This window comes from Chrysoperla carnea, chromosome 4 (genome assembly GCF_905475395.1).
Source record: "Chrysoperla carnea chromosome 4, inChrCarn1.1, whole genome shotgun sequence".
Taxonomy (NCBI): domain Eukaryota; kingdom Metazoa; phylum Arthropoda; class Insecta; order Neuroptera; family Chrysopidae; genus Chrysoperla; species Chrysoperla carnea.
The window spans coordinates 1,578,781-1,603,948 of NC_058340.1; the positions used below are offsets into that span (position 1 = coordinate 1,578,781).

Sequence of the window (25,168 nt, forward strand, 5' to 3'; positions counted from 1 at the left end):
CTATTACTAGATTTTCTTATCATATACCAAGTATGTATATTTTTGCTTCACAGAAATGATTAACAAAGACAACAAAACAATATTCAAACGCATGGTTAGGTTAGGTTAGGTTATATTGGCTGTCCACGAAGGACACACTTAGACCATAGAGCCCATTGTGATACCATATATGTGTTTTACCACCTTTCCGTTGATAATTTCATTTTTCAACTCCTCAATTTCAGAGACTGAGTGCACCTTCTTCATGCACTACACCAGCCCATCACAAATATTAATTAAATTAAATTTTGTTGCGACGGCGGGAATCGAACCCGCTACCCTAAGCATGAATTGGTTACTCCTTAACCAACTGAGCTAATAGGGCGGCATATTCAATGGGGCGTGCTACGTGATATTGAATCTATTTAAATAAAAAAAATAACTCCTGTAATTCAATGCAGTTTTTGTAGTCTGAAGTAATAAGAGTATTGAGTAACCGAATCTTATCAGCCACCGTATAAATGGTTGATTTGAGAGAGGATGAAATAGAATAGAGATAGATAGGTAAGTAGGTAATGCTGCTTGGATAAAATAAATAAAAATAGAATATACAAATAATAAATTGTTTTGTTTAAACATTTTATCTACAAATACATTGTTATGTTATGTTTTTAATATTTTAATTAATAAAAACAATAGCAGCATATATTATTATTTATTCTTAAAATTAATTAATAATATAATATTATTTATATTTATGTACAAATATGTTCCCAAATAACTTTTATCAAAAAACACATGTTGATGTTGATATTGTTGTTGTATTAGGCAAGAGCTGATGCTGGTAAAGAACTATGTTTTGGTTTCATTTTATTTATAAAAACTTTTATACAACCATTAAAATCTGCACTAACCAATACATGTCCACCACATCCTTTTGTATGTTGTTCAACAACTGGATCTTGTTCCTAAACAAATAATACCACTATTTATTACCATATAAAAAGCCCGTAAGCCGCCTCCATGTCCCCATAGCCCGATGAGTTTACATTGGCATTTGTCGATAATTCATTTAAAATGTGAAGATCGTCAGTTCTGTACTGTTTAATTATCAAAGATAATAAATGAGAACTTAATTTACAGAAAATGATTCAAGGATAGTTAACCATACTAACGATCCCTAGAAAAGTATAAGCCTAAAAGAAAGCAGTTAAATTTGGATGCTTATTTTAGAAATTTTTAGAGGATTCCAAGTGGAAAACAGCTTTTTTCGACATAATTTTTAAGGCTTCGCGCACCTATAAAGCTTCTCTAAATTGCGATAGAGATTATCATAGTTATGAATAATTCATTCAGTTTTTTCCACTTCTCCCACATTTAAAAAATATCTTAAAAGCCACATAAAAATTTGATATATGTAAATAATATAAAAGTAAGTATAAAATTACCTGTTCTTCAGAAGGTCCTCGATTATCACCAGTTCGTTCGATCATCTTAATAATACTATCAGGATTTGGTGCGAATACAGCACAAGTAACAACCGCATTATGTGCTTTAATTGCTTCCCAAAAATCATTTCGATCTCTTCGAACAGATGAGAATTTCGAATAATCATGATTTGTTTTCCATACATAAATATCACGATTTTCAGAACCACTAACAATATACTTTCCATCGTGACTAAAATTCGCTTTAATTTGACTACTAACATTAACATAACCTTTATATTTACACGATAAACTTAAATCTCGTAAATCATAGAGTCGTATTCGACTATCATTTGATGTTACTAATATTTTATCTTCACCTGGCATTGGTTCTATGCCACTGATTTTTCGACCCGTAGAATTTCTACCGCGTGTTGATCGAACATTAATTTGTGTATGATATTTTAATTGATCCGTCGTATAAAAAATACATCGTCCGTCATACGATCCAACCACAGCAAATTTACCATTTTGACAAAAATTTGCGGCTGTTATTAATTTTGTTTGGCCATCTACTTCATTCCATACAGCTACCTATAAATTATTAAATTTCCACATAAAATTACCAACTAACTCATCAGTCAATTGTTACATTAGATGCACCATTATTTATAGCTTTCGGTTAGGAGATCACGAAAATTGTATACAGGGTGGGTCATTTTAACTATTATAGCAAATATCTCGTTTTTTTAGTGAATTTAATCGATAAATCAAACGTCTCGAACAAGTTAGTGATGTAAAGACTCCAACTCGTGCTCGCTCGAGACGATCAGCTCAAAATATCGCAGCTGTAGCTGAGAACCCAGGTTTGTCCATTTCGAGACAATCACAGAAATTGGGCCTGTCTAACCACAGTCACTTTGCACCGTATTTTACATAAAGGTCTTAGCTTACATGCTTATAAAGTGCAGTTGACACAAAAATTGAAGCCTAGAAATGTATGAACAAGATCATGATTTCTCAAACAAAATTATTCTGAGTAGTATATTGATTTCCTATAACTTTTGTGTTTCCCCCTCTCAAAATAATACAAAAAAATTTTTTAAACAATTGATTGATACATATTTGCTTACCTTTTTATCTGGTATATTCCATAATCGTAATTTGCCATCCAAAGAACCACTTAAAAAGTATCGATCGTCTCTTGGATGGAAAACAATAGCGGTAACAAAATCAATATGTTGAAAACAGCATAAACATTCATTTCTTGTAATATGCCATAAACGTACAGTTTTATCCATTGATGATGATAAAACAAAATAATTTTTGGACCAAGATACATCTAATAAATCAGATGTATGACCAGTATATGTACAAAATGGTTTTTCCATAAATATATGACGATTTTTCTCTTCTTCATTGGAATCATCTGTTATAAAATTTCTTGATTCTTCTTTATGATGTGAAGCCAATGATTCTTGTGATGGTGATGGTGAAACTTTTTCAGCATTATATTTGTTTCTCATTGCCTACACAATATGCATACATTACTTATTTCAAACTAACTGCGCCCCGCGGTATTATACGCGATTAAGAAAGATTGGTGTTACGCGCGATTAAAAGAGATTTTGAGAGTTTTTATCGCTAGCGTGTAAATGAATCAAGCTTTATTGAGAAAAATGAGCTAAAAATCTATTTCACGAACTTTTACAAAACCCTTTAAAAAACACGGTTCCTGTATGCTATCCGTGCTAACCGTGTTTTTCCCGGGATAATAATTAGCCTATGTCATTTTCTAACCCCTTAACTACCACTACCTATGCAAAAAATCATGTCGATCCTTTGCTTTATGAAAAATTAAAACCAATTTATCCAACGGGAACCATATATTTTACTGGGATAAAAGTAGCCTACGTGTTATTCCAGACTATAATATATCTCTGTGATTTTATTCAGATCCGTTCAGCCGTTCTGGCGTGATTGAGTAACAAAAATAGACTATTTGAAAATTCTAATTGGATATAACTCCTTAAAATATTCTAAACTGAATTTAAATCTGAAATTGTGGGGATTTTACTGAATTAAAAAGAAGTTATTAAAATTTTAGATCCCTATCTCTTTTTTTTTTTTAGTTATCATGTTGACTGACGGGCATACAGATGTCCAATCACCGGTAATCCATTATATATAATTTTTAAGAAAAGGTAAATTTACCTGAAAATGTGCGAACGCTTCTTTAACAACCCAAACTCTTAAAATTCTATCCTGACCAGCAGTAGCTAGTAAATGGCCACAAGTACTAAATTTCATACACCAAATAGGTCCAACATGGCCTGGTGATCCATCATCATCAGAACAGGCTGCACTCAATTCTTGAACATGCTGAGTATTTTCGAATTCATAAGGTCCTTTATGCGAATTAGACGCTTTTAATTTAATATTTTGTTCCCCAGGATTTACCTATTTAAACAAATTCAATAACTATAATAGGCCTTGGACGGTTTTAAAAATTGTCTAAACCTCAGCTGAACTTTTGTATCTGACTTCATTATGACGAGCCTGAATCTGTTTTATTTGGAAAATTTTTGAATATTAATTAATTAACATCGTATTTTTGAGAATTTTTACAAATAAAAATATTTGAGGATTACTATTGATAACTGGTAAGTAATCAGATGGTCTAAATTGTAACTACTGAAAAAGAGGCCCACTTCCGGTTTAATAGTAGAAATTTGTATCGCCAGTTGGCGGGATTTATATGATTTGAATTTCAATATTTTTATTGGCCTTAAAAATAGTAAGTATAAGTATTGCCATCTGGTAGTCTAAATTGTAATTACCGAATTCGGGTCTTCTTCTGATTTTAATTAGTACGAATTATTATCGCCAGTTGGCGAGTTGCTACTCTCAGTTATCATGAGGTCACATATGAAATTGCAGCCGGGCGTTAGAAAATTTTGGATAAAAACATAAATAAAATAAATATACTTCGTCTACAATATCCATAACATCTTCTTTATGTCTTGCATGTGATACTTCATGAGCAATTGACTTAGCTTTATGCATTGTTTTCTTTACAGTTGATCCTAAAATTCTTCTTAATTTTGCAGTACCTTTCTTCATTCGGCTTAATTCGATTTCTTCTGAAAATAATAAATCATTGAAAATTCATCATCAACTACACAATAATCGTTAAGTTTGTATAAATCGCTCTATACTGCGAGCTTCTGCTGCAACAAAACAAAATTAAAACGCGTTTTTCTTAAAACTACATGTCAATAAATATCATGTGAAAAAATGTAGTTAGTTTGAAAAATGCCTACAATTGAGGTTTTTAGACCAGAATAACCCCTTAAGTAATTTACATTCCCAAATTAAAAATTGGTTATATAAATAACATCAAATAAATAAAATTATTACAGTATCCTGAATAAATGAAGTTTACCTTGTGGTAATATAGCTTGCTTGCTCTCAACACTTTCTTCATCTGATTCTTTTTCTTTGTCTAAACTTGTAGTACTAACATATTCAGATGTTAAACGCATTATATGTAAAGATAATGGATTTATACATTGAGGTAACTTATCTTCTGCAACACTTAATGGCACTCGTTCTCCAGTATCCAAATTTAAAACAGTCACCTGTTATACAAAATATCTTATCAGTACTCAAATAATAATCAATGTTAAACCGTAAGAGAATAACAGATTTTGGTGCTTCATTTTATCGTCCCTGTTTAGGGGGAAACTGGAAAATATTTCAACGTTGACGAAAAAGAAAAAAAAATTTCTGAAGTTTCCATATGGATAACATATAAAAAAAATTATTTCCCATTTTGCAGGCTCTTAAAGTCATTCGTAGATCTTGTACCAATATTATTTGTGAGCTCATGGAATTCAAACCTTCGAACATTTCATAAATACTTTTAAAATGTAGATAATTATCATTCCCATTGTTTAGGAAATTAACCCTTTTTTACCAGTTGCAATCATCACGCCTGTCGTTTTCCAATGCTAGGTTCAATCGTAAAATTCAGTAAACATGACAAAGCCTATTTCGAAGAATGGAAAACTAATTTTTAATACATTAGCCTACTGAAAACTTCGAAAATTTTATCTAACTCTAATCAAAATTGTTAAAATTTTCAAACCCACCTTCGAGCAGTGTTACCAGAAAAGTTTCTACAAAAACTGCTAATAAGAAAACTTATACTATCTAGTTTTGATATCTATTGCTCGAAAAAAGTTTTTAAAAACTTTTTGACCAAGCGATTTCAAAACTAGAAGGTATAAGTTTTCAAACGAGCTATTGCGGTTCCAAATTCGAAGATTTTGCGCAGAGATATAGCTATTTGATATTTTGGTAAAATTTTATGTTAAAAAAATTTTCCTTTAACACTTTGGTTGTGTATATGTTACAGTCAAAATCCTTAATCGGTCAAAACTACTTTTAACTGGCAAAATCAGTCAAAAGCACTTTTGACCACAGGTTTTCGTGGCCAACTCGTGGATCAGTAAATTAACGCAATCACAGGATTAAACTCCATGCTAACTCGACCCTCTTAAAGTCATGGTTAACCCGTGGATCAGTGAGTGAACGCAATTGCAGGGTTAACGCGAGTTGTTTTTGTAACGAGTTTTAAGATAGCGGGTTGTTTTTGTATTGAGTTGTAATGACCAAGTTGTTTTGACCCGAGTTATTAAATACCGAGCTATTCATGACGATTCCCTTCTAATGATTAAAATTATTTTTGACCAGAAGCGTTAGTCAAAATCAGTATTGATCGGAAATCTACTATTGACCAACCTGTGCAATGAAAAGAATTTTAGAATGTTTTTTTTCCAAGAGTTTTTTACTCGCTGTTTGAAAATAGAAATAACCCAATTAGTAGCAAATACCCCACAATCTGACAACACTGTCTTCGGAGCAGAAACGTTGAAATGAGTGGCACCTTTACCTGTCACCATCTTACGATTTATATGTTGCCTACAAATTGTATTTTATTTATAGATGAATATTATTACTTGTTCAAGAATTTCCATATCGGTTAACGGTTTACCAGAATCACTACGCATACGTACAAACATATTTAGTTGTTTTATCATATCTTCATCACCTGCTGAACGTCTTCTTTGTTTCGATCCTCTTGAATTCGATATTAATCTAACATTTTTAAACATTTTACATTAATAATTTTTATAAAAAATGATTTGATCATGAAATATTATTACGGCCATTTGACAGTTTAAATTGTGATTATATATTTGTATTTTATTGTTAAACAAGTGAAAACAAACATTGAATGAGTTAATTGTTGAAATACCATGTATATACACTGTTGATTACGGAGACATGTATTTATCTCTCTTTGCTAAACACACAATAATGATTTAGATAATATTAAAAATTTAAAAAAAAATTTACCTGTGTGGTCCTAAACTGGAATGTCCAATATTATTACTGCTAACAGAATTAACATTATGTTTATATTTAAAACGAGAATCTAATAATTCCTTTTTTAATGTAGTTATACTATCTTCCTTGGTTGTTTGGCTTTGGGATGATGATGATGGTCCATCTGCTCTTGATTTATCTTCATCTTGAGGTTTTACAACAAACTGGCCTTGTAAAGCTGATTTAATATCCAATGAATGTTCAAATTCTCTTCGTAATGCTCGACATATTTTACCCGCTTTCGTTTGATTATCACCATCTAGCGAACTATGTCGATAGTGAGTTTTATCCAAAGAATGTTCAAATTCACGTGTTAAAGATTCTATGGTACTGGCTGGACTAGCTAATGGTGAAACTGATTCGGATGCATATAAATTTCCTTGAGATGGTCCTTGCTGAAATTATATAAAACCAACATTTCAATGTGTAATAGGGGATATGCTCAAAATTTATATAAATGCCACACCCTGTATATTACAGTACAATCCCCGAAAATTTGTGAATGTTGAGTCCTACAAGAAATACAAGTATAACAAGTGAAATTTACAAAATTTAAAACACACCCGACAAATTTTTAGAGTACGGTCCATCATCTTTTTCCTTAACCCTAAGCACTTGAAACCTAGCTAAGAAAACGCTCCATTAAATTACCTTTCAAACGAAACAAAAAATCAAAATTGATTCATATGTTTAGGCGCTACGAGGCCACAGACAGACACACACACATAGCGGTCAAACTTATAATATTCCTTTTGGGGGGTTAATTAAAAATGGGTTGAAAGCTTACCGTTGTTGATGTATGTTGTGTGCTATCCATTTTAGTTTTTTTCTTTCGTCTAGGTGGTGCTATTGGACATGGCATTGATGGATTTTTATCAGTATTCACATCTCGTTTTAATGAATTATTTGCACTTGTTGATGTTTTAGCACTTGCCACCACATCTGGTTCTTGTAATGGTAAACTTGCAACTCTTGATATCACATCTTTATTACTATCATCATTGTTTTCAATTTTCGATAATACTTCTGCTGATAATGTTAAAGTGCTTGGATATTGTGACATATCTTTATTTGACTCTGATGTAGAGTCTTTTGAACTCTGAGAAATGGTAGACATTGATTGATTGTTATTTCGATTTGCATCTAAAACAAAATTATCTTCTTATAATTTTAAAAATTTAGGGAAGTTTTATATTATTTGTGTTTAAATGTGGGAGCCATGACTGGCTTGAATAAAGGATAGAGCATGAGAGATGCGAAAGAAATTCATGCCAAGACTGTTTCTAAAGGCAATCAATTTAAGAGCTAACAGATGCTCAAGTCTAGTTTCTATATCTATCTGTCCAATAAATTTTGTTGTAAAAGCGTAGTATTCTGGTCTAGTGATTAATATTCAGGCAGTTTCCTGGTCTAGAAATTTAAAGAAATCGATTTTTTTGTACATATTTTTAAAAGTTAGGCCTTTAAGAATACGTCCTTAAACGGATATTTCAAAATTGGAATTATTTTTAGAGATACAGCGGATTTTTTGGTAACGACTTTTGAATTGATCGCTCTGTACTGCGAGCTTCTGATGCTTCAAAAGAATGCTAAACAGTTCAATTAGCAGAAATAACTTTATAAGACATTGTATATGAAGTAGAAGTCCCAATATACGGATCTGGGATTACAGGTTAATCCTAAGTGTGGAATATTGTTATCCGAGTTACTCTGGCGGAATTGTCTCTCAAATTTAAAACGCGTTTTTCTTGAAACTACATTTTTGGAGGTGGTTGACATGATATCTCAAGCTCTACTTGACCGATTTATTTGGAATTTGGTGAGAATCTTCCTTATAATAAATTTCTCTATCGCCTGAACCTCGAATTTTAAATAAATTTTAAATATTTTAAAATAAATTCGAAAACGTCAAAAAAGGAGTAAAAATGAATTTTAACGTTATTTTGTGAATTCTTATTATTCATAAAAACTGATGACTCGAATATTAAAACTTACTCATTATGTTTGTGTTTCCACTTAAAATTCGTCCAACTCGACCAAGTGAGTTCATACTTTGTAAACTAACAGCATCTTGTTCAACAATTCTAAATGGATGAGTAGTTCTTGAACTTTGACCTTGAATAGTACCACTATTAGCATATATGCCTTCAATTGATGATGTTTGACTATCTGCAGGTGATATATTACCATCGTTACCGTCTTCATCATCCGTTTCCATTTTTTTTCGTATTTCTCGTAATTTTCTCCTCGTCTGTCGTATTTCTGAAGAGCTTGTTGGATTTTCATCATTCTAAAATATCATTAATTAGATATATTATTTATAACGTAAAAATAACAAATAATAGAATTTGTTTCAAACATTTTTTCGTGGACTTAATAAATTCGTCAGATTTGGAACGAAAAAATCTTGGGTGTAGCGACCCGTTTTTACATCGAATTACGTTATTCTTTAAAAGAAAAGGCTATTGCACTAATGTCAAAGGAATGCGTTACAGTCGTAATTTTATTTATTATACCATGCATATATGTAATATGCAAGGTATATTAAGTTTAGTCCCAAGTTTGTAACGCTTAAAAATATTGATGCTAAGCAAAAAATTTTGGTATAGGTGTTCATAAAATCACCTAATTAGTCCATTTCCGGTTGTCTGTCTGTCGTCTGTCCGTCTGTCATCACGATTGCTCTAAAAGGAAAAGAGATATCAAGCTGAAATTTTTATAGCGTACTTAGAACGTAAAAAGTGAGGTCAAGTTGGTAAATGAGCAACATAGGTCAATTGGGTCTTGGGTCCATAGAACCCATCTTGTAAACCGTTAGAGATAGAACAAAAGTTTAAATTTAAAAAATGTTCCTTATCAAAAATTAAACAACTTTTGTTTGAAACATTTTTTCGTAAATATCACTGTTTACCCTTGAGGGCGCAGATTATCAAAATAAAGATATCCACCAAAAGCTCATCTTGGTACTAGTTTTTTTTAAATACGCACATTGGCAAAACTAATTATTTTGAATTGGCTACAAAATTACCTGTGATATTTTATTGAATGCAGTTTTATTTGTAACTTGGTTGTGTTGGCCTGTTGAGAATGTTCCTATTGATATGCAAGGCTCCGATCCTGAACGAATTAAATGCTTGACACTTTTTGACTTGAGATCGTGTGAATCAACCCTAAAAGTATGCATAAAAATAAACTGTTGTATTATGATTAGCAACAACTATCATATAATAAATAAATCATAATAAACAAAAATTGTTATTGAGAGAGAAGATTATTTCAAATTTAGTAATCCATTGAATCAGTGGCATCATATAAAATCATTATATATTACGTTATTTTCGTTTAAAACTGTCAATTTATTAAATCCATTACCTGGAGGAAATACGGGAAGGTGTAATGTCTTCGGCATCATAAAATTCATCCGAATCACTACTGGTAGACATTCTATTTATTTATAATTATTTATTTATTTCGAGCATAATAATAACACTAATTTATACTATAAAACATAAAGTACAGAATCGTAAATGTTATTTAAATGATTAATTTATTAGACAGCCATGTCTTGTCTTATGACATTTAGATTTTTGAATGTGTGTGTGAACTGTGGACTGTCTAGTGTCTAGTATGTCTACTTGTCTATGTCTAGTGTCTACTGTTATCATTACAATCAAGCACTAACTCGAATAAAACTCATTTACACGGTTTGGTTTATTAACGTCAATAGAATGAATTTCGATTTCATTCGAATAGATTTAAAAAACTCATTTTTAAACATTTAAATAATTTTTATACCATGTATATATGAAATATACATAGTATATTAAGTATAGTCCCAAGTTTGTAACGCTTAAAAATAATGATACTAGGAAAAAAATTTTGTCATAGGTGTTCATAAAATCACCTAATTAGTCCATTTCCGGTTGTCCGTCCGTCTGTCTGTGGACACGATAACTCAAAAACGAAAAAAGATATCGAGCTGAAATTTTTACAGCGTACTCAGGACGTAAAAATTGAGGTCAAGTTCGTAAATGAGCATCGTAGGTCAATTGGGTCTTGGGTCCGTAGGACCCATCTTGTAAACCGTTAGAGATAGAACAAAAGTTTAAATGTAAAAAATGTTCCTTATAAAAAAATAAACAACTTTTGTTTGAAACATTTTTTCGTAAACATCACTGTTTACCCGTGTGGGGCCCAGTTAGGCGGAAATTTTATAGTATGCACTATACTTGAATATCAGTTATGTATGTGTTATGTGATAAAGGAATCAACACTGACTATGCATGGTATTTCAACAATTAACTCAGTCAATTGTTTGTTTTCACTTGTTTCCTTTTAGATATTTAGTTTAATTGTACTATATAGGAAACATAATGTGCTACATTCTTGATATTATCATTTGCATTAATCATTATATCAAACGAATGATCTATTCGTTGTGTGCGTAGTCATGGTAGGGACAATAAAATCGATGCCAGCGCTTCCAGTGAAAAATTTTGGCGTTAAAGGAGGCTGTTTTGACTAATTTGCAGTTCTTTACATGTTAATGTTATAGAAATGTCAAATTAAAATTATTAAAAAACACGAATAGAATTAATTAAACTTAATGCATTGAAAATTGTGAAAATAAGAAATCAAATTGCACAAATATTATTTTTCAAATGTAAATTATCATAATTATTTATTTAAATTTGTGAGACATTAATATTAAATTTTCAATGCAAGTCTTAAATGCAATCCATACAATTATATATATGCATCCATACAATTCTATAATTAAAGTAGTGTATCGTTACCATGCAAACGAAACTCACGCACGGAGCGAATAAAAAAATATTAACCCTATCAGAAAAAAAAAAATTGATTATCGTTTTTCCCCTGGACTGTTTATATTGAATTTCCACCATTTTCGTATCTCAATATACTGAATAGTGTAAATTGAGATAATTATTAGTCGATATAAGAAATTGTAGTAATAATTCCCTACCCTTTGCTAGCTTGTAGATGCAATTTGCTTGCAAGACCGTTTCCTTTAACAAAATCAACATGGAGGACCTAATAGTAGAAGTATGCGGCGAAAATGGTGCCTATTATAAGGTATGTTACGTGAAAAGTATTATATTCATATTTATTTGATTATATTTTTTAAATTGTTTATAATATTAATTTCATATTTTATTCAATTATTTCATTTTAATAAATGTACTTTTTGTGTAAAATTGTTCACAATGCGGCACGGATTCATATGTGATAATCATACATCTAGACGCCATAAACCTTTGACAGGGCGTGAATTTTCATGATTTTTCATTGTATTTATCTGTTATTTATGCTAATTAATGATTATTAAATTTGCCAGTAATACTATATGTATTTACTTGGGTTATAGTTCATTATAAATATGATATTTTTACATCAAATGTTAACCCTCGTTTCTTTCGAATTATTCTAGGATTGTATTGAATGTCACATCAAAATTTTAAACTGTTTAATAATCTTAATACCTGTATTAGTCATTTCATTGATAATCATTTTTATTTTTAGGCAACCATAGTCGATGTTTTTGAAGATGGAGTTCTTATAGCTTTTGAAAATGAGTAAGTTATTAAATTTTAATTTTTTTATTCTAAATATAATTATATTTTTAATTAACTAATTTATTTTTCAAGTTGGCAACCAGAATCAAAATTTCCATTTTCACAAGTTCGATTACCACCAAAACCAGAAGCTCTAAATGTTAAAACCGATTATGTTGAAGGTCAAGAAGTGGAAGTATTCTCACGAGCGAATGAAGGGGAGCCTTGTGGATGGTGGAAGGCGGCAATCAAGGTACAGTACTCAAATTATTATTCAATTGATTATATTTTATTAATTTTTGTTATTAATTTAGATGTCGAAAGGTGATTTTCATGTGGTCGAATACTTAGGCTGGGAAAATAGTTACACAGAAATTGTGGATAGTCGACGTGTACGGCCAAAGAATACAAATGAATCAATTGAAAAAAGCATTTATAAATTCGAAATTGAAGTGCCTGAAGACTTAAGAATGTAGTATGTACCTAATTCTTTTTTTATCTACTTAAATTAATCTTAATCTAGTGATGGTTTATACAATATTTTTGTATATAGTGCTGTTGTTCGTTTATAATGACATTCATTATATCGATACTAAAAACAACTGTGAATCCTAACATTAAAGACTTGAAAGTGTGTATGTTTGTTTTGTTTGTGAACCGTTTGGGTATGGGTATGGAAGTTAGCGGGCCATGCTCGAGCATCGGGCCTCGAAGCAATGGTTCAGAGCACCTAGCCAAATAGACACTTGTACTCTATCCCCGCTACGCTTTTCAGTGGCTATTATAACCAACTGATGTACTGAAACCCAGGATCTGCCTAGCGCTTGTGAACCGTTTACTTGTAATGAAAATTTGAAAAAATAACTTATTAATAATTAAAGAAAGTTGAAAAAAATACACTCGAACCAGGACTCGAACCCGGACTTCTTGGATTCATGTCAAGCGCCCTACCAATTAGGCTATTCGAGTTCTAGACACGAATGCAATCTTTTCAAATCAATGAATTGTTTAATTTGTTTATCCACTTATTTATTATTATTACTTATTGTTGTTGTTTACTTTTAATCATGCATACGATATTTACATCATGGTCTATTTCAATATTTTTGATGTAATATGCTACATACAGGCGTAAACTTTTTTTCAACTCCAATTAAGTTTACTAGACAAGATATTTGTCAATATTTAGTTTACGCCTGTATGTAGCATATTACATCAAAAATAGTCGAATAGATCATGATGTAATTATCGTATGCATGATTAAAAGTAAAAAACAACAATAAGTAACTTATTAATAGTCGCGAAAACAACTCGTTATAACAAATCGGGTTTCATTATCTGCCAATTTCACTGTGTTTTTGTATTTAATTATATGTTTATAGTAACAATTTGAAACCTATCATAACAATTCATCTAAAATTTACTAATTTTACGAATTCGAATCAATCGTAAATTTATTGATTCGATTCTAATTTGTAATACTTGAAGTCAATTCTCAGTTACGATAAAGCTACAAAGATTCATTTTTGAAGAAACAGCAAATAGAGAAAATTTAATTCTAACCGTTTATTGTGGGGTTAAAAATTCATTGAAATGGTGTTAAGCATTTTGTGGAAAGTTGAAAAAATGTTTATTGGGCTCCTATAAGTACATTACAAAAAGTTTCATTAAAATCGCTGCTGTTTCCCAATTTTTCCACTATTGACCTTTTTCCCCGCCTTACTCACTGTATTAAGAGCCCAATAAATGAGCTTTTATTCCATTATGAAATAAAATTTCTCGAAAACATGTACAAATTTAGCAGTAAAATTTATAGGAAATGTATTTATTGGATATCTTGGTAGATCTGCTATAAAATATTGAATGCTTAAAAGTAAATTATTTTTAATTTGTTTTGTAGTGCAAAAATGGAAAACGTACATAAAGAATTTCAAAAAGCAATCGGAGCTGTCATTTGTCGATATGTGCCTGAACGAGGTGTTTTGAAAGTAGTTTCACGATCAGAACCAACACGGAAAAGGTCACTAATGTTACAGGATATGCATTTTAGAAATCTATCACAAAAAGTTATGTTATTAAAACGCACAGAAGAAGCTGCAAGACAGCTTGAATCGACAAAATTACAAAACAGTGGCGGGTAATTATTTATTATTTATTTAATATTAACTTTAGAGCTTTTTTAATACTTAACCTAGTTAGTTATTTATTTTAATAATATTAAAGTCTGTAATATTATAATAATTGTCTTAAAGAAACTCATTACAGTGAGACATCAAGAGATCTGCAAATTTGTCTCACTTATAGAGGTGTTTCACTTACCCAGTGTCTCAGATATCCAGATCTAAATAAATATCTCTTTCAGAGGGTTCCATTAAAAGAAGATAGAATATAGGTTATTTTAATTACAGAGGTGCGATTATTAAATAAAATAACCTATTGTCAATATCATTGGTGCTACAAAAATTATGAATACCGAGCCTTCGCTTGTAATCTTGAAATCTTGGAACGTTTTTGTTGCGAAGTTACTTGACCCATGCTAGCAAACACTGTTCAAGTTCAGAATATTCTGATAAACGTAAATGTTTTAGTTTTCCTTGTCCTTCAAAACATTGTGATTGAATTTTATCTTGATTCTGAATTATTATACAAAGAGTAGATTTTGACCCATTAAATTAATAATAATAAAATCATTCATTCTCACTTTCATAAACGGATACTAACTTCAGTAATTTTTTTTTAGATATTCGGTTGAATTTAGTGTTCGTGAAGAATTAATGGGACTTGCTATTGGATCGCATGGTGCCAATATTCAACAGGCACGAAAAGTTGAAGGAATCACTAATATCGAATTAGAAGAAAATACGTGTACCTTTAGAATTTTTGGAGAAGTAAGTGTGCTTTTTTATTATTGTAGTTAGGGGGTTGACTATTTCGATTATCGTGATTTTTTGCAAAATGAATGCTCGACTAGACAACTAAGATATGCTGTTTTAACGGTTTTTGCACACGAAGGCAATTTTGACTATAATAAAAATGTTCTGTTTCTTTCTTTGGACAATGGAGTCCTAATCAGTGCTGCAAATAAAAAAAATTCGAACTCTGTTTTTGTTGATGTTCAGAGGGCCCAGGACCTTAAAAAAATTGTGTTACGCGATGTAGTTTCGTTTAAAAAATAAAAAATATCAATAATTGAATGAATTAATTTCGGATTAAAATATAATCTTGCATTTGGTGTGTTATTTAGACGGACGAAGCAGTGAAGAAAGCAAGATCTATGTTAGAATATAATGAAGAATCATTACAAGTACCCAGGGCATTAGTTGGAAAAGTAATTGGTAAAAATGGTCGAATAATACAAGAAATTGTTGATAAGAGTGGAGTGGTAAGTTTTAATTTTACTTGATTCCTGTTAATAAGAGACTCATTTTGTTAGATAATTGTTCTAGACAAAGTAAAATCATATAAATAAATCCCTATAATAATTAAGAGGTTTCATTTTCAAGGGTTATTCATTAATAAAATTTAGATTAAACCATGCTTTAAAAAAAGAAAAACAATTGCATCACCATCATTTATAATCTGTCCTTTCTTTTGTAATTGACTGTTTTTTTATTAATAATAATAATTGTTAAATTTTAGGTTCGAGTTAAAATTGAAGGTGATAATGAACCACAACCAACAATTCCACGAGAAGAAGGGCAGGTACCTTTTGTATTTGTGGGTACTGTTGAAAGTATTGCAAATGCTAAAGTTCTATTGGAATATCATCTTGCTCATTTAAAAGTAAGTTATCAAAAATATACATTCATAAATTTTATGAAAAAAATTAAGGATCGATTTTCTGTCTGTTCGTTGGAACATTTTTTTCGGGAAACCGTAAAAATTGACCGTAACTCCGCTCAGTCAGCTCAAAGTATATAAAGACTTCGAAGAAAACTATACAAAAATTTATCTGTATAAATTTCAAGTCGATTCTTTGTACGGTTTTCGAGAAATTAATTATTAAAAACTTATTTTGGTAGTATATGGAGAAGCCGTTGGTTTTATATTCAATAAGTGCTTTTAAAAATTTTACTAAGTTAATTTTTGTATGTTATAGGAAGTAGAACAACTTCGACAAGAAAAATTAGAAATTGATCAACAACTTAGGAGTATTCATGGTTCAACAATGGGATCTATGCAAAGTTTACAAATGTCACGGCGTAATGAACGTTCTTTCAGTTCGGAAGTTGATAATGGCGGTCGTGGAAATTCTCGTGGTGGTTCACGTGGTCGAGGGAGAGGAGGAGGTGGTCGTGGTGGTCCTAGACATTCGGAATCACGTTACAATTCCTCTGGTAGCACATTTAATAATAATAAATCATCTTTGAATGGTGAAAATATTTCAAATAAAGATAAAGATAAAGATAGAGATAAAGGTGTAGTCGACGTTCAGATAATAATAAAGGACGAAAATAAATAGTATATTCGATTTATATATACGAAAATTTGTGTTGTATTTGTTTTTTTAAAAAAAATGTTTTGAACAAATTTTGATGGTTTTTTATGATAGTTAAGCAATTAACGTGTAAAAACTATTGTTTCCTCCACACTTAGCTGAAGAATGCGACGTTTTCGAGATATTTGTTTTTGAGCTGTTGGAAGAGCTTAAAATAAAAAAAAATTTTTATCTTCTACCTGGTTATTATCGGGTACAAAATTAGCCTATTTATCCTTTCCAACGGCTTTTTTCACTAATTATTTTTAACTTCAAAAAAGATGTGATAGGTTCATTTGGATAACATCTAGTAAGGAAATCAAAAATTTTTATTCTTAACTTTTTCAGCATCCGAAAATCGAATATTTCGAAAATGACGGATTTGCCGAGTTGGTGTAGAGAAAAAAAGACTTAAGTTAAAATCATTTCAAGGTTATAATGTTTTTCGAGTTATCCTAGGGTTCCACTCTTCCTTTACATCTTTTATATCAAAGATCAAAACAAATCAGTTTTTGACCTATAAGATACAAGAGTAGGATAGGAGGCTGTATATGGGTAAATTAGGCGAATTTATAATTTATAATATTGTATTCATCAAAATTTAATTAGAATTAATTTGGTTGTAAATTTCTACTAATATCTTTCTACATCTACATTTTATTCGAATTTTACTGATATCCGCGAATTTTAACTTAATGGTTTTTATCAGACAGAAAGTAAATCAATTTTTTTTTTAACAAAGGTTCACGACGACAAACTCCAGATACTGAAGAAATATTAATGCGTGATTTACCACCACGACAGTCACGCGGAGGCGGCTCAAGAGGACCTCCATTAAATCGAAGAGACGGTCCACCACCTCGTCGAGATGGACGTAGAGATGATCGACGAAGAGTTACCGATGACGATGAAACAGTTTTGGATAGTCATGATGTGTCGAGTGTAGATCGTGGTATGTTTTGTTTTAATTTATGTTAAAATTAATTATGTACTTTAATTATAAATAGCATGCGGCAAATATCTCACTTAACAACAACTAATTATAATTATAGGTAAAATTTTATAATATGGTGGCTTTCATAACAAAAATAGCATGCTAGAATACAGTCTGCCATTTTGAATACTTAAAACAGAATTCATAATTCGAAATACGAATTTTTTTACGCTCTTAAGTGTTAAGCAACGCCGAAGACTAGAAAAATTAATTTCGAAAAGTGTTGCCAGATCCTTCGCTTAAAAGAAGAAGAATAATAATAATGGGGTTTAACCTCCGTTTCCCTGACATATACGCCTATAACAGAGGCCACCCACATCATTATTTGTTAACCTTTATTTATTTAACTTCCATACATATTTACAATTACATTTTGATGTGAGTGGAGACGGTTACTTCGTTCTTATCCAAGCGACGACAATGTGATCAATGCTACCGCCTCCATTGATTATAATTGGTCACACTGCACCTGCCTGGATTCGAACCCGCAACCTAAGTCCAACTAGACATTCGATCATTGACTAGCGCCTTAGACCGCTTGGCCACTTAGGCTCGACTAGAGATAAATTGGATTGCTTAAATGTTAGCTGGTAGACTTAAAAATATCTGGCAATCTATTTTATTGTGTATTATTATACAGAATATGAATACTAGCAGATTTATAAAAATTTTACCTGCAATTTTAAATTCATTATTGCTTTATTAATATTCTAGACAATAGATGTGCGTAAAAAAAAGACTTTAATGTAAATGTGTTGCATATCTTAATTAATTTTAGCAAAAATAATCTTAAAATTCCATTGCTATATTATGCAATATTTATATAATTAATTTGCAACACTAAGCATTACATTATTAGCACATCTATTCTTAAATATAAAATTGTACACAATGTTTATAAGGACTATCGGTCATTATAACCAGTATTGACTATATTAGTATAAATCTGAATAAAATATGTATTAGTTCTCGGCCAAGGTATTTTCAGATGTAGCCGAGTGACAGGTGTGTACTAAGTTTAATCATAACATATTCATCGGTCATGCTCCTTCCATTTAAATTGTTGATCATAGCTTCCAATAATTTCATTCATACCTAAATACAAATCAATTGATTTGTTGCATGTCAATCAATGTGTATGTCGTAGGTATTCAAAGATTTCCTTTTAAATAAAGCCCCTTTCCTTAATATGATTTCTGCAATTAACATATTTTAAAAGAGCAAAACTGGGCTGATTTCAGACATTCACACCATTCAAAAAGCACTTTTGTTACAAAAAATTATCCAATAAACAAAGGTTTCAAAAGTAGAACCTCCTCTGTAGAGGAGGTAGAGTCTAAAAAAAAAGGTGTGGGATAAATTGGATAATTTTTGGAAAGCAATAGTCAAGGCCCTCAATGGGATCGAATAAAATGAAGAAAAACACGTAACCAAACCTGCGCTTTTATTTTTAATACCTTTATAAATCAAAAGAAATGGGAAACAAAATTTTACAGCCTAGTCTAAAAGTCATTTTGAAATACTTTGACCACTATTTTGTGTTAAAGAAAATATATCAAGATGATGTTCCTTTCCTGCTGAAAAAATGATTTTTAGGCGATTTTGGAGCCTATTCTCTGAGTTTTTACAACACTTCTTCTCTATGGGTGTTTTTATATTTTTCCTCGTTTGATTCTAGAAATCAATGTTTGGCTAGTTACCTTGTTTTTCTTCAATTTTTTTTATTACCATTAACGGTTTATGACTGAATCCTTTAAAAAATTATGACATTTTTAACTTAAAACGTATCCATTAATTACAAAATAAATCTAAAATAATGAGATCCTTCTGTAACCTGCATGGATTTACCAATTCCATCAAATTAACTGTTGGAATATAACCATAATAACCTCAAGTAATATAAATTGTGTAAGTTCGTTGATGTATAATTGACAGAATAATTGTATTGTTTTGCAAAAACTGGCACACTTAAAAAAAATTAAATTATATGGCTCGTTAACTCTTCCGGCTGAAAAAAAAAATTTATTTTTAAATTAATTTGTATCTTCTTAAAAAAAAATTATAAAAGTAGGCTAAAATTAGGAGGATGCTTAAAAGCGTTAATTACGCAAAATTTAAAAAATCTGTAAAATAGAACTCGAATAATAATGGCAGCCAATTTGAAAAATACCATTTCAGAAAAAATAAATTTAAAGATTGTTCGCACGCGTTTATAAAAAAATGTCATTCTTATATATGCCACAGTCAACTATCTTAATTAGACGTTCAGTGAACAGTCTAGATAAACGGCGCCGTTTAACTGTCGGCCTGAATTAGTTCACTTGTAGCGTCTAATTCAATATTTAATGAACTGGCTGGATTTTGCTTAGAAGAGATGAAAGATGGAATTTCTTTGAAAGCGGAAACAGAATTTTAATTAATCGGAACAAAATAAATATTATTAATAGTTTTCGAACAATATGCTGCCTCTCTAACAGTACTATTAGAGCCAACTGTTCAAAAAGTTAAAGATAGAAATTTGGGGTGGTTCTAGCTCGAGAGAGGATCGTTTTCGAATCCATGCTTATATGAAATTTTTTAATATTTCGATGCCAGAAAAACATTCCTAAATACATACAAACCATTACGAACCATATATGCATAATTGAATTTTTTCAAGTGTGTCACATTTTTGTGGAACAGTATAATTAGAATACATGTTCCCTAGGTATAGGACTTCCGATTCAATTGAATGTTGCAATTTATAATCAAAGTAATTGCCTTTGGTTTTAGCAAACAATTTGACACATTATAAAGGCAAACAGTTTCATAACATTTTCGTGACGATATAACATAGAATTCTATAAAGATAGTTTTTGGATATTAAGGTACTATTAACAAAATTTTATTATTTACTGTTTCAAACTTTTAAAATTTCTCGATAAATATTAGTCAAACTGTTTTGTATAATAACAAAAGTTGTAAAAAATAAACTTTAATACAATTTATTTTACAACATGAATAAGGTTAATAATGTTTTCGCTTAAAGTTTCAATCATTTACCAGTTTACAACTTTCGAAAAAAAATAAAAAACATGCAACTTCTCTATTGAAATTTTATCCCTTACAAGTTTGCATATTATAAAAAATGCAGTTTGAATAATATTAATCAAGAAATTCACAATATTGTGAACGATAATTATCGAAACCATTTGTCATTAATAGTACATTGGACCCAAGAGATGTAAAGAAACTTCTTAGAATTTTATCCTTGAAAAAAGGTTAAAACATTTAAATTGTGACGTTAAATTGTATCAGCCAATAGTTAGTAGGAATTGCAATGCTTATTTTATTAAGTAAAGTACATTTATATATTTATACACTTGAACTGTAATTTGCACTCAATAGTTATATTTTACAATTGTTCGAAATTAAATCGTTCAAAATTACAATTACAATTGCAATTAAACGAATTCAAAGTGTATAAATAAATATATGAACAAGTTTGGCTATGTTGCTGACTGTGTAGTGGGTTGCTATAGAATCGGTATCGAGTATCGAGGGCGGGGTCAACACAGGGGGGCCCAAGAATCGGCGAAGACGAAATCGTCAAAATCGTAATCGTAGCCGTACTCCACAATTACAACCTCCAATAAATGGTAAGTTTTATTTATTTTGTATTCAATTCAAGGTGAGTTATTAAAAAGGGCCTACTTATTTTTCAAAAATTTATTTAATAATATGTATTTTTTTTATTATTTATTTAATTTAGTGGAATTTTGGAAAAAACGAACTTTTCAATCTATCAAATTATTTTCTTTCTAAATAAATAAGTTGTTAAATTTGTAAATAATTAGTTTTCTAATTAAGTTTTAAATTACAAATCACTTAAAGAGTTATTGTTTTTCACTTCGAAAATCAATAATGTTTAACTTCACGTTTTGGGATGTTTACAATGTTTAAAATCCAGATTCCAAGATAGCATGTAACGTCACATGGCCACGGTCAACTTCTATATAATTGTGTCGCGCGACGATACATCAGAAAGACAATAGATAGTACTAATTAAAGAGAAGGTATAAGGTCGATCTTCACCCATCTGATAATCAGATGAGACATATTGTTTATGAAATTTTATTGTATAAACACTTCTATCATAGTTTTTCTATCGAAAATTGTTCATGGTTATTTTTATACCATGTATATATGAAATATATCAAGGTGTACTAAGTCCCAAGTTTGTAACGCTAAGGAATATTGATGCTACGAACCAAATTTTGGTATAGGTGTTCATAAAATCACCTATTTAATCAATTTTCGGTAGTCTGTACGAAAAGAGATATCAAGCTGAAGTTTTTATAGCGTGTTCAGGACGTAATAATAATATAAAAAAGGGTACCCCAAGTGGATCCCTAGCAAAAAAAAAACAAAAACAAAAAAACAAATAATCATATATTTAATTATTTACAGGAAATAATGGTGGTAATATTGCTTCACCTGTTTCTTCTGTAAGTGTGGTCCCAACCGAACAAATATCAGCTTCAAACAACAAAGATGGAGCTTCCACTGGTGAAACAACACAAGCCCGACCGCAACGTGAAAAAGCGCGAGGACCACGACCACCACAAGGACGACGAGCAAATGACAACAAACCCAAAGAAACGCTCGTAAACGGGGCTGCAGCATAAAATGTTGGATATTTTTGAGTGCCAAAATATTTAAAAAAAATTAAAAAACTTTGTTTAAATTGTTTGATCAATAGCATTTAAAAATAATTAAAAAAAAAGGTTGTGTGTGTGTGTTGTGGTGCAGTAGATTATTTATTATTGATCATTCAACTATTAAAAAAAAATAAAATAAAACAAAACACATCTCTATTGGCTTAGAAAACTAAAATTAAAAACTGTTAAAAAACTAGCCACATCATACTACTACAAATTGAATGGAATCTCTGATGGCAACACATTCAATATTCTATTCTATTCTGTTGATTTGTTATGTTAAATCCATCAGTATGATGTAGAATGAACGATCACAGATCAAACAACTATCAACTATAAACGCTATCTATCGCTATCGTCTATCATCTGTAAGGCTGTTGTAAGGCTGTAGTGTTGAGAATAAGTCTACATAATTCATATGTATTTATTAATTTAAAACTATTAAACTAAACTAAAGTAAAGTATAGTAAAAAATATTTAGAATAACGATTAAAGAAAAGGATTTTATAAAAATATTTATCATTTAATTTTTGATCATCATTCTTCAAATCCACATCTGAAAGTCAGTCATTTACATTTGAATATCAATCAATCATAAACATAAACATTGAACATTATATTCGAAATAAAATTAAAATAATTGAATCGAGTTTATTGATTTTGTCTACGCTTTTGTATTATTAGGATACGTAAATAAATTATCAAACTTTAGAAAACAAAAAACAAAAAAAAAGATCAGCTTATATCAAAAATTTGAATAAGCATACTTATTAGAATACCAATACTGAATTATTTCTGATTTAGATTATTATTTAATTACTATTAATATTATTATTACTAATCATTTTGTTTTTGTGTCAATTTTATTTTACAAATAAAATATGTTCGTTTAAATTCTGTTCTGTACATAAATCATTCAACTAAGTTTTATCATTACATTACATTATCACCAACCAGTAAATAACTCTGATAGGAGTAATTTTACGTTTTTAAAAGGGTTTAGTATCACTTGAATTTATCTATCATTGAATTTAAAAACCACAAAATATCTTTTCTACAAATATTTTCTACATATATTTCGATTAAGAAATTTTGCGCCTATTTTTTTTTAATTCTTCAGTTTCAAGTTCTTTATTTCTTAAAACCGGTAAAATCACGTTGGTTGTTCGGGATAGTTCTCAGGCTTTATTGTTAATTAAGAACGTAGATTCTAAATCACCATAATAACATCGTTACTAACCAGTTGCTCTATTTTGACCTTTTTAAGTGTTGATCGAATTGCTTAAAAACGAAAATTAACTGTAAAAATTATTGTACAATTCTCGCCTCTTGTGAAACCACAAAATTTGTGTATAATTATTACTAGATAAACTGTAATTCTAAATGTGTCCCGACCAGATAATGAAGAAGTAATATCTGCGGCAGATTCATCATAATTTCTCTTTCGCCGTTTGCAATTCAAAAATTTATAATTCTCATTTTAATTATTTACGTGGCTGTAAAACAGAATTATATTATAAAAAATCTAACCATTATTAAAGGCCGCAACAATAAAAACTTTTTTTTAAATATCTGATAACCGATGGGATACAATTTTGTTATGTCTTTTTTATTTAAAATTTTAATACTTTAGTAAACATTGAAGATAAAAGAAATGTAAAAAATACTATTAAAAGTAGTCTAGATTTTCCCAACTGTTATTTGGCAACTTAGAATGCATTACTAACTGTCTTTTGGTCCATAGACCTTTTCATTTTAAAAAGTAATTATCTTTTGTTTCGGACAGTTTGTTAAAAAACTAATGTAAAAACAAACTCATTACTGTCTGTACGAAACAATAATAAATCGTAATTGAAATGAAAAGGTCTATTGGTACATAATATTTTCATTAATTTTTGGCAAAAAGGGCTTAAAACCAAATTCCAGTAAAAGGGGTGTTTAAGAAACAAAATTAAATCAAGAAACAAATTTTTTTATCCAAAATTACTATTAGAAGTAAATACAAGCAGAAAAAACTTATTTTCAAACAAAAAGCATTGATTAGCGTTCCATAATATAAATGAGGTTTATGGGACACTTATTTTAGGTTATTTCCAATCAATGCCTACCCTACATTATGATTTTATTCATAAGGAATAATTATAATGTTAAAGATATTCACAGAAAATACATAAATTTCAACAACAAATCCGTGGTGGGGATTTAATCCGGCTTTCTGAAATGGAACATTCATCTTTAAAATTTTACCCTTTCGATAGAAGTTACTTTCGACGTGGTTTTAATAAATAGTTAGTAGTTTTAATAATATAACATTGAATGTTCTTAATTAAGATACTCATGTAAAAAAAAAAATTCATTTCTTTCCAATACATTGTGAACTGTAAGCCGATAAGAAAAACATTTTAGGTCATTTCATGCAAACTTTAATAATTTAAGTACTACTATCTTAAAAACTTAAAACAATTAAACTATTAATTTTCAATGGCATTTCCAGTCTTAGTGGTATGATCGAGAATTTTCAGGTCTATGCTAAAGGCTCTATGTGCCATAGAAATTTAATG

The 25,168-nt window shown here is 30.1% G+C and overlaps 2 protein-coding genes across 5 annotated transcripts; one reads left to right on the top strand and one right to left on the bottom strand.

Moving 5' to 3' along the window:
• Positions 1-744: 744 nt before the first annotated feature.
• Positions 745-10,479, bottom strand: LOC123298456 (WD repeat-containing protein 44). 3 transcript variants are annotated; one of them, XM_044880458.1, is made up of 12 exons: positions 10,233-10,479; positions 9,889-10,030; positions 8,856-9,150; positions 7,648-8,003; positions 6,831-7,255; positions 6,488-6,569; positions 4,852-5,047; positions 4,395-4,549; positions 3,621-3,866; positions 2,540-2,935; positions 1,428-2,000; positions 745-947 (listed from the first exon to the last, which is right to left on the bottom strand). In XM_044880458.1, the coding sequence occupies exons 1-12, from the start codon at positions 10,301-10,303 to the stop codon at positions 804-806; spliced, it is 3,081 nt and encodes a 1,026-aa protein (XP_044736393.1). In that variant the 5' UTR covers positions 10,304-10,479; the 3' UTR covers positions 745-803. The 3 variants fall into 3 exon arrangements, with proteins under 3 accessions (XP_044736393.1, XP_044736392.1, XP_044736391.1); XM_044880457.1 differs by having other exon boundaries at positions 4,395-4,546; positions 6,431-6,569; XM_044880456.1 differs by having other exon boundaries at positions 6,431-6,569.
• On the top strand, positions 10,277-23,342 carry LOC123298457 (synaptic functional regulator FMR1). Of its 2 annotated transcripts, XM_044880460.1 has the most exons (13): positions 10,277-10,295; positions 11,858-11,957; positions 12,405-12,457; positions 12,530-12,689; positions 12,751-12,911; positions 14,337-14,573; positions 15,177-15,324; positions 15,681-15,818; positions 16,076-16,219; positions 16,536-16,773; positions 17,656-17,865; positions 21,429-21,545; positions 22,357-23,342. In XM_044880460.1, the coding sequence occupies exons 2-13, from the start codon at positions 11,865-11,867 to the stop codon at positions 22,572-22,574; spliced, it is 1,917 nt and encodes a 638-aa protein (XP_044736395.1). In that variant the 5' UTR covers positions 10,277-10,295; positions 11,858-11,864; the 3' UTR covers positions 22,575-23,342. The 2 variants fall into 2 exon arrangements, with proteins under 2 accessions (XP_044736395.1, XP_044736396.1); XM_044880461.1 differs by lacking the exon at positions 21,429-21,545 and having other exon boundaries at positions 22,357-23,336.
• Positions 23,343-25,168: the final 1,826 nt, after the last annotated feature.